General features: G+C 39.8%; 2 protein-coding genes across 3 annotated transcripts; one reads left to right on the top strand and one right to left on the bottom strand.

Annotated features, from left to right (window-relative positions):
- Positions 1-3,630: 3,630 nt before the first annotated feature.
- Positions 3,631-6,645, bottom strand: hdhd3 (haloacid dehalogenase-like hydrolase domain containing 3). 2 transcript variants are annotated; one of them, XM_072382063.1, is made up of 3 exons: positions 6,554-6,645; positions 4,548-4,882; positions 3,631-4,279 (listed from the first exon to the last, which is right to left on the bottom strand). In XM_072382063.1, exons 2-3 carry the CDS (start codon positions 4,875-4,877, stop codon positions 3,884-3,886), a joined length of 726 nt encoding a protein of 241 aa, XP_072238164.1. In that variant the 5' UTR covers positions 4,878-4,882; positions 6,554-6,645; the 3' UTR covers positions 3,631-3,883. The 2 variants fall into 2 exon arrangements, with proteins under 2 accessions (XP_072238164.1, XP_072238163.1); XM_072382062.1 differs by lacking the exon at positions 6,554-6,645 and adding an exon at positions 6,367-6,508.
- A 72-nt stretch (positions 6,646-6,717) lies between these two features.
- trub2 (TruB pseudouridine (psi) synthase family member 2) lies at positions 6,718-9,684 on the top strand. The gene is made up of 8 exons (XM_072382061.1): positions 6,718-6,962; positions 7,130-7,264; positions 8,051-8,125; positions 8,215-8,276; positions 8,379-8,460; positions 8,658-8,730; positions 8,859-8,995; positions 9,080-9,684. The coding sequence occupies exons 1-8, from the start codon at positions 6,845-6,847 to the stop codon at positions 9,421-9,423; spliced, it is 1,026 nt and encodes a 341-aa protein (XP_072238162.1). The 5' UTR covers positions 6,718-6,844; the 3' UTR covers positions 9,424-9,684.
- Positions 9,685-10,456: the final 772 nt, after the last annotated feature.

Raw genomic sequence — 10,456 nt, 5'->3', positions numbered from 1 at the left:
GGCCCACCTGGCTGAAGGCAAAGGTGTGTCATCTTCAAAGGGACTGAGGTAGGGCATCTTAAAATGGGAGGTTAGATGTTCCATGACATTCTTTTCCCTGTTAACTGGGACTTTTGGACTTCAAGCATCTAGGGACGCTTTTACTTTGCCCTTTTATTTTTTGTGGAAATGCACTCAGAACTGCAAAAGTCTGTTTGAACCTCTGAGAATGAAGATCCTGCCAAATCCTGCATGGGAAGAGCCCTGCATGCCCTGATTTCTGTTTATAGCTGGCCTGGAGGACATGAGAAATCATCTACAAGGCCATTAATCATCCTGTTGGATGCCAAATAGCCAATGCACTTATTTTTTGGCTGCAGGACAACAGTAACTAATTTATGTAAGTCCGAAAACCTCAATTCCTATTTTTGTCTTTTAATATATTTGCACGTTTTTCATCAGAACTCTTCAAGCACACAAGGCATTTTTAGTAATTGACGGTGGGGAATCGGACGCTAAAGAAAACATTTTAGGGTCTGTTTTTAAAGGAGAAGCTCACTTCACCCGACAGGGGTAGGAATTGTTAACTGGACTGATGGAATTTTCTGGATTTCATTGAGAATTTAGACACAAAGACTACAACTTTGAATTGTTCCAGCATTGCTGTGATGTGATCTGGAGAAAACAATCTCGATGACTCCGGTTTTGCTACTGAAGCTGAAGTGTTTGTCAGTTTTTATTATAATCCTGAGCTGTACTTGAACATGATAATGCATCAGAGGTTTTGCAAGCTATAACTGTACCTATATAAGCACATCCTGGGTGGCCCCTTTGTCCTTTTGCTACTTTTGTAATGGTGCACTTTAGTACAAGTTTGCTTGCTATTTATTTGTATGTATATGAAAAAGACTTGACTCACTGCGCAATGCTGTCACTTGAAAAACGCATCCACGTGCGAGATGCCAAATACACTTGTTTCTAACTCTGCCTGAATGAGCACTGGGGGGGGGGGCACATCCACCTAACCATGCATGCACTTAAATAACAGCCCGTATTTTTAAAGAAACAGCACAAAACAGAAGAGTGGTGTGTTATAGCATTGCCTTTGCTTTGAATCGAATAACTTCTTAAGACAGAGTAGCCTCTGAATGCTAAATGTAATTAGTGAAGGAATTGAAAATAATTGCAAACTGACACAAACCTAAAGCCCTAATATGTGCTTTGTATGGAAAAACTGAAAGATGAATGTAATGGTACTTATATGCCAACGGACTGAGAGGATGATACACTTGTTTTTGTTTACAAGATCTGTTAATATTTGGTTTGCATACTTTTTGTTACGGGATTGATGTGTAAATGTGTATATATATAAAAAAAAAACCCCAACATATTCAGTCTAAACATGGAATGTCAATAGAAACAACATCCAATACGACCCTTCTGTTGATCTTCTCGTGTGTCATACGTTTATTTTGTCTGATTTATGTTGTCACAATTGGAAAGTCTCAATTTTATGTTTGCTTTCCAGTGAAGAATTAAATGAGCAAGTGTTTGTGTGTCTTTATGCATTTGTTCATTAATCACTGCTCCCCGTGTCCTGAGTCAGTTGTTCGACTCATCGCGTGACCCTCTTTTCACTTATGAAACGCTTTCTTTTTTTATCTCTTTCTTCAAATGCCTCGACTTCCTGACTATTCCTTCCTGCTCCTCTATTTTCCTCTTCCACTGAATATTTCAAGAGGCAGAAATACTGTCGCAAAACCCTCAACCCCAGGCACAACAGAACAAAGAGCCTAACTCCTGAGTGCTTTTACAGCCTCTTTTTTTATTTTATTTTTTTATTTTCATCTCACAGAGTCCATCCCCACTCCTGTAAGACCATTTGTTCTTGGCACAAAGCTGTACCACTTACTCTACCCTGCTTGTGTTTTAATTTGTCATTGGGTTTACATGTTCCTCTTCCTCTCTGCTCTTCCCTTTCGCTGTCGACTGGAGAGGCTTCGTTTTGAAATCCCATTATGTCAGCTATTGGATTTCTGCGGAGCCCTTTAGAGCCGTCTGGCTTAGCTACTAAACCAGCTTTGAATTAAGCAGCTCTTGTGGGTGCATCTCTAAAGATACACAACATGCTTTGACAGACCACTTATATGGACGGGCAAACATAGCAAACATAGACAAAGAAAAGGAAAACATTCAGTATTCTGTTAGAACTTTTGGTTCATATTTATATATACATGTATCTATATATATATCAGGTAGAATGTGTTTTTTTTTTTTTTTTTTTGGGGGGGGGGTATATCAAAAAGAAATACTGTTTAACTCTTTTAATCAGATTTGGACAAGTGTTAAGCTCCATTCCCCACTGGAGGCTGGAGCTCTGGTTTGAATTATAGTGCTTCTCAAGGCCTTTTCCCTTCCGCTTCCTTTTGGCCTTTTTGATCCTCTAACTAACACCCCTAGTATCTGCTTCTGAGCAGATGGTTTGAAATAAGAGTATTTACAAAGGTATTAGGGTTAAGAAATCCTACCCTATTCTTACTTCTTAGCAAATCGTTAGGAAAGGGCAAGGCTGACTAACTCCAGATAATGGATCAGTTCAGCCTGTAAAATATTTTTTTTACAGGCAACTGATTCTGAGAGCACAAACTGACAGAAAACCTGAGACTCTTCATCTGACAGCTAGACTCTGGGATTATGATAATTTGGTTTGCAAACTGATAATGAGTTTTTTAAACTGATTTAAAAAAAACAAACATTTTTTATAGTTTGCATCAGAATTGTTTTTAACGTCTATCTTTATTTGGTGAAAATTGTGACCTTTTAGCTTAATGGCAACCTATAATATTGTTGTCTACTTCTGCTGGATTGTCAGCTTTTTAAGTTTCTCATTTGATGATCTTCATTTCACTTTATCATGTCACAGCTACTTTTACAGATTTACCTTTTAAAAAAAAAAACAAAAAAAACAAACATTTTACCTTTTAATTGTTGAGCAAGTTAAGCTTACAAAACAGCTCCTTAAAAATGTGTGCCTGTTGTTTTTTTTTTTAAATGTACCTATATGAATGAGGTGAACGTGTAAGAGTTGGAAAAATAATGGATTTTCAGAATTGAAGTCACAGATGCTGAGATCTCAGATGTTGTGAAGAGCTCAAAAACACTGGATTGTCGGTTTTTAAGTTTCCTATTTGGTGAACGTCATCAGTTTTTCACAGCTGTTTTTCAGTTAAGATGTGAAGTCTCAAATATCAAGCTGATTTGGTAGATGTCAAAACCTAACTAAGACCAATACAGATAATGAGTTGAAACAATGGGCTGTTGATATAAATTGCCAACAAATGTTTTTGTTGAAAACAAAGAAACATTTTGGATGATGTTCCCTTGTAGTATATCAGCTTTAAACTGTATAGTATAATACCTGAGAAGCTAATATCTGCCATGCTGATTTATCAATTTAACTTGTGGCATATGAGATTTTCCCTTGGTTATTTAACTTTCTTTGGCTTTGCATTTAGTCACTATTATTCCTCCTGATATTTAAGTGCTTTAAAACCTAAATAAATTTGTGGTACTGGACGAAGATTTTTTCCATGTCTCACACCCCGTCTGTTTTGTCATCGAGTGAAAAGGTAAAACACTATAATATTTACATATATAGTAATTGCTCCCAGTTTATTCATAGTACAAGTGTGATAAATACACAGAATTAATTTAATTTCAATGGTAAAACTTAAGATTTTCAACATCTATTCATATACACATATGTCTGCAACAGGAGCATCTAATCCGTTACATAAGCGATGAGGTGTTTGGGTTCACACAGGTCAACATGGCTACATCCTCAACATTAATTCCTCAAACAAACCGCAGTGAGGCTGAGCGGATTTAAACAGATTGTTTGCTATTAGTCCTTATGCTGCTGAAGCCGTGACGGCAGCTCTTCCAATGAGCCAAGCCGGTGCTCCTGGGGAACTTCGGCTCGGTTGTGCTTGTTGTGACGGTCTAAAAGGAATCCATGGATGCCCACTGACCGAGAGGTGACATAATCATTCATATAGTGGTCGCCAACGTGAGCCACACAGCCGGCTGGTGCGCCACACTTCTGCAGTGCTTGATTAAATATGGCTGGACTGGGCTTTGCCACACCAGCTTTCTCTGATGTTATTAAAAAGCTGAAGTGGGACAGCAGCCCACAACTATGTAAAATTGCCTCAAGACGACTGTCAAAGTTGGATACCACACCCTGCTTCAGTCCGAGAGAGGAACAACTCTCCAGGGCTTTCTTTGAGTCTGGAAATACCTGAAAAGAAGGAACAGCAAACATCAGAACCAAAGTTTAATCTTTGGAAAAACAGATCTTTAATGACTTCTGTGCTCTGTTCTTCATGTTGTTTAAAAAAAAAACGTTTTATTATAACTAAACATAGACTGAAATGTTTTTTTAAATTTTTTTTATTCCAATTAACGTCAGCACATGCAAACTAATGATTTTTTTTATAAAGTTTGACATAAACAACCTGATGGTGTGAATGTTTTTGATGTGTATGACTGAGTCAAATGTTCTTTACCTCCCAGTTTTCTGCATTACAAAAGTTATAATAAAGGTTGTTAGCCAGTGTATTTAACAAGGCTGGATCCTGGACCCTGCACTGGGAGAGAGTGTCCCGCACAACTCCCGTCCACCAGGCCTCTCCACCCAGACCCTGGGCGATGCCATAGTTCGGGTATCTGCTGGAATAACTTCTGTAGACCTGCCTGAAAGCAGCGTCCACCTCCACAGGACTGAGACTCAAGCCCATTCGCGCGGCCTCTTTACAGTACTGCTCTCCCACAGATGCACGCACCTTCAGCAGGGTGTCTTTAACATCCCACAGCACCCAGCGCAGAGGAGCTTGCATTGCACCTGCACAAGTATGAACACAAACAGTAGACGCCTCAAAAGATGGGCAAAACCTGAGAAAAAGCTAAAATAAATCATCTGTAGCCACACTGTTTTGCAGAGCTATACATAGCTACACATGTAATAACAATGAACATATGACGCAGCTTTATCACGTGTCATATTTAACCATTTAAAAATGTTCTCTTCAAAGCATGGATGTCTTATTGTGTTATATCATCCCCTCGCTCCTTGTGTCTCTTCCCCAACTCCTCTGCTCTCACCTACGATACAAGGAGAGGTTTGAAGATGCACAAATTAAGAAATGACATAAGGGGTTTCGTCACATTAGTCTCGAATTATGGCAACAAATGCAGTGTAATAACATCAAACTTACTGCAGTGCGACAAATGCATATGCGCACACTCAATGATGATGCTGAGCCCCACTTGTAATACAAAAAGAAAGATTGTCTTTTTGTACGTAATCATGTGAAGACAGGAATCTTATATATCAGGCAAACGTGCACCATGTTGTTCAAGGTGCAACCAACACAACCTGAGAGGCTGTATTACTTTGAAAGAATAGAACATTTTATTGAGACCTGCTGTGTTTTAACCCTATTTTTAGTTCAAATCTCACCCATTTACCGCTGGTGAAACACACGATAAACAAAAGCCATGGTCACCTTATCTTGGTTGTTTCATCACACAAAACATAGAGGATTTTAATGGATAAGACAGATTCCAGTTACAATGTGATAATATTAAAATATCTCCCTCTCTTTCTGAATAAAAATATTTGGAGCACCTGTCTTAATTTTGAAATGATGGTTGCTCTGGATCCCTTTACCACACCATAACACCACAGTTATGCACCAACAAAGAAAAAATAGAAATAAAGTAGTAATATCTCAAGGTGATACAAAATTTATCTGACAGTGACAGTCTCTTCATTTACACCTCCCACATAATAGGAAGTTGTTTGCTGCTCTTATCTGTAGCCTTTCCAAAAAAGCAGTTCCACAAAGGAGACACCTGTGCATCTTCACTTATAATAACGACCTCTCTCCAGGTACATTTTAGGAATTGATAGATGTTTCTAGATGAGCCGTTTCTGTGACACATGAAAGACAAATGAGAGGGAACTTGGCCCAAATTGGAGAAATTAGATGAGCCTTAGGAGAAAGTTATAATAGTCTGACTGAGACATGTAAGCATACTCCATGGTAATAAAACTCCCCATTAGAAAAAACGCAGTATCAGCGAAGATGTGACGTCACCTAACAACAAGCTGTTGTCAAGGTTACCGCGCACAGACGTGGAACCCTGAACTTTAAAGGCTGTACCAGCAACGTCTTTTAAGTCTTTTAATTTATCCACCAGTAGTTGACATGTGGCTCGCTCAGTTTATACTTCACCCCCAGTCAGTCTTTTGGATTTGCGACATGTCAGGGAGCTACACCAATAAAGACATAAAGACTTAAAAAGAAAAGAAAATAACGTTACCAATGTTAAGTCCTCGCAATTGTTAGCGGTTATAAGCTAGGTTAGCTAAAATTAGCTGCCTTCGCTTTGCCTCTTTTTCTTTTTCGTCTTCCTATCTACAGGAGGGTAGAGCTTCTGTTGCCATCTGTTGGCGAATAAGCTCCTCGACGTTCATTATTTTATAAATAAATGATAATTAATCTTCTACCTTATCGCAGAAACCGCCTCTATTTTATTCCATAATCACAGTAACTGTAAGCCCCATTCCTTTGCAGTTTATACATTTTTTCCCCAAACACTTGACAGGTGTCTTCATACATCCAGTCCAGCAGGTGGCACTCTCCAAGCAGAAACCAAACATTTTAGTTGTTAGGTACGCGTGCGCGAAAGTTCACATGCCAAACAGCTCGTAGTTGAGAAGACAGAGCAGCTAATTCCCATAAATGAAGTTTCAGGCGACATACTATATTTCTCAAGAAACCAGAAGGGCCGAAACACTATGGCGACTCCAGCTGTTCGGATGTTTCGCAGGTTAGAGGGCCTGTTTTGTGTCTACAAACCCTCAGGCGTACACTGGAAGCACGTCAGAGATACCATCGCGACTAATATTCTTAAAGGTGAGATTGTATATTTATTACTAAACGGTGGTTAAAAAGAAAGAAGATTGATTGAAAATGTATTGTGATTAGACATCCAAACACCAATTTCAATGTTCGTTACCTTTAACTGCGGAGTTCTATTGAATCACAGAATCTGACCGACCTTCAAATGTGTCATCCTTCAGGTGTGAACGCTACACCTTCTCAGCCACTTCCTCACCAGGTTCGCTTCTTGGCCCACCCGAACAGTGAGACGGAAACAGCCAAGGGACTGACACTGTCTGCAGCCTTGGTGCCAGTACTGTCCAAGCACCCTCTCGGTAAGTGAAACTGTCTCACTGTACAGCTCCCACTGTACAACCTTTGTCAAGCAGACTGATGAGGTGGACGCGGAGTGTAATGAGATTACAATTATGTCTGATATCATACTTCTAGTGACTATTGAAATATCACTTCTTAATAAACGTTCAGTCAAAATAAGGACGGGCAAAATCCATGGTCATCATCATGTGCAATGACCTATTTTGACCTTACGAATACAGAAAAAAACAAGTACACTCAAGCAGATAACAATCACGCTCATCACCATTTGCACAATACAACCATGTGCTGAAGAGCAGCTGATCCCATCCACCTCCGCTTCACTTTTTTACACAACCACTGCCTGCTTTTTAGGCTAATACGAATCGTCATGGCAACATGACACGTTGTTGTAAGTAAGGTCTCATTCTTTGAGGGCTTTGGAGTTGCACCTTACTGTCTGTCTTCCTAAAAGACAGAACGCAAATGCTTGAACAGGTTGACGAAGCGCATTATGAGAACTGAAGACAGTTTTTACAGAAATAAGTAGTTTTCAAAGCTCTCCTGACTTTTTTTTTTCCTTTTCACCACAGACGAGCTGTAGGTTTGTACCTTTATTTGGGAAGTTTTTCATCGTTTTATGCAGGACTTGGAAAATTGCGACCCTATGCTTTAGCTTACCACAAATCGCATACTAAATCACCTTTTATCCCCCTGAAGTTCGAACTGAGATGACAGTACAATTTTAAAGCTGTTCAGTGGGCTGCACATGAGTGAATAAGATTTAAATTCTCCACATGTTTTAGTGACTGGACCTGAATTCCAGGATATTCAAGTCGGAGTAGGACATCGCCTGGATGCTGCTTCCTCGGGTGTTCTGGGTATGATTTTGCACGTAATCGTGAGATAAAAAGTGTTGTAATTTAATCAGCAAGGCCTCCCAGAAAATTCACTCTGTTCTGCACTTTAGTTCTTGCTGTTGGGAATGGAAACAGGACCCTGAATGATCTCTACAGTACACGAGTCACAAGGGTAACCACGGATTTCTGCTGGTTTTAAACCAGACATAATGATGCAAAATGCTTCTTTTTTTTTTTTTTTTTTACAAAGAAAATGCTCTTTCTTTTGTTTCAGGATTATACGTTGGAATGTGAATTTGGCGCTGCAACACATGATTTCTCTGACAGAGGTCGAGTTGTGGAAAAGACCACTTTTGGTATTTTTCCCTTTTTTAATTTTTTTTAATCCTGAAACAATCCTTGTAATATAATCTTCACAATTTCAGTGCCATTGTTTTTCATTTTCAACTTTTTTGAGTCATACACGTGTCGCCTGTTGCTCACCGGACTCTCTGTGTGGCAGTTTCTATGTCTCTGATTGTATTTACCCATTAAAAATGAGCTTGTCTGTCAGATCATGTCACGCAGGATACGCTGGAGAGAGTGATTGCAATGCTGGAGGGAGCCAATCAGAAAGCACTGAAAATGTACGTCAGCTCATTTCAGTGTCATTACATTTCACAACACATGCATATCGATAGGACCTCTTACATGTACGACCCATCAGTGAGACGGTAAAGGACTTGTTTTTTTGTTTTTGTTTTTTCTCTGAAAGGTACTCCAATGTAGACATGAGCTCACAGGAAGCCTATGAGATGGCCGTGCGAGGTTTACTGGGTCCAGAGGGGAAATCTGCTCCCATTCTGACGGGCTTGCGTTGCATTCACTTCCAGCCACCCAATTTCACTTTAGGTAAGCTCAGCTCTGACCACAAGGAGCATCTCGCTTGACTAAACTGCCGATCCTCTTTGATGCTTGTGTCTTCTGCTTTTGCAGAGGTGCAGTGCCTGAACGAAACTCAGAAGTACTTGCGTAAAGTTGTGCATGAGATTGGACTTGAGCTGCGCAGCACAGCAGTGTGTAAGGGGGTGAGACGCACCAGAGACGGACTTTTCACCGTGCAGGACGCCCTCACGCGCAACCACTGGACCGCTGCCGACGTCATGCGGGCCGTCCAACAATACCACTCGTCAAAGAAAACTAGAAAAGGCTCCAAGTCACCGATCAGGAAACGGACATTACAGGCGCCTGGTGATAGTATGACAGTCGCTCCACAGAACGTTAATGAGGAAACATCAGTCGGTGGAGTGAAACAAATTGTTGCAGAGAGTAGCAGCTAGTGTGTGCTGGCAAACGAAGGGGGAGAAAAAAACTGATTTGCTGCAAGTGTCTGAACGCTGCAACACTTCTCACAATTTAGCTCAGTTTGAAGCCATGAATAAAGTATTTTTCTATTTCTATATCTATTTTAAGACCGGAGATTTTGGTTTGGAGTGTGAAAAAGGACACATATGATCCTATCATGGGTTGCCTTAAAATACAGCTTTATCTCTGTATATCCATTTTGTATGGCTCAATGTGTTTTTCTTTTTAATCATTAATTTATTATGTAAATGTTAATCTTAAAGTTGTTGTTGTTTTTTTGTTTTTTTTAATCCTGAAAAAAATAAAAGCAGAAATGTTGACAAATGAATATGTGATTGATTGTTGTTGAAGGTTTTAGTGCAAATACTCCCCCCCAGTGGCTAAAGGTCAAAATGACTTTTTAGTTTAGACTCACTGGTCTCATTCTGTTAAAGGTTTCCATCTGTTCCAAGTTGTTACTGATTGTCCCTGTGAGTGTTTATGGATCATCTGTGGCACAGGAGATGGAAATAGAGATGCTCCCCACAGCTGGTTTACAAAATTGAATTATTCTGCTCTTCTCACTCGATCAATCCAAAAGGGTTGGGAATTTCTCGTAATGTCATAGGACATTTCCGAGAGGGGACTTAATGATTTTAAAACTAATTATGGGAGAAACGGCTGAATTTCTCTGTGAAAACATTCTCGATCATAAACTGAACTTCTACATTCTTGATCATAAACTGAACTTCTACATTGACCGCAGCAGCATTTAAATGAAACAGATTTTTTTCGGATATTGGGCTATTGAAAGTTGCTGACTGCCTGGTGTGTTTCTCAGAGAACGAGGGCAGGGTAATGTTTCTCTGGTGGGTTAAAGAGTCCCCTGCAGCCATGATATTAGATCCAGTGTAATTATCTGTGATCTCTGATGATGCTGTCTCTGCATTTGTGTTTCCCACTAAACCTCCAGTGGGATGTTACGGGGTTATTGCCATGGCGCCATTGTTGACATGCTCTTCATACCAT

This window comes from Leuresthes tenuis, unplaced genomic scaffold (genome assembly GCF_036924035.1).
Source record: "Leuresthes tenuis unplaced genomic scaffold, fLeuTen1.0.hap1 SCAF_3, whole genome shotgun sequence".
Classification (NCBI taxonomy): Eukaryota; Metazoa; Chordata; class Actinopteri; order Atheriniformes; family Atherinopsidae; genus Leuresthes; species Leuresthes tenuis.
The sequence above is the reverse complement of the archived record's forward strand: the minus strand, read 5'-3'. Positions and strand labels throughout refer to the sequence as shown.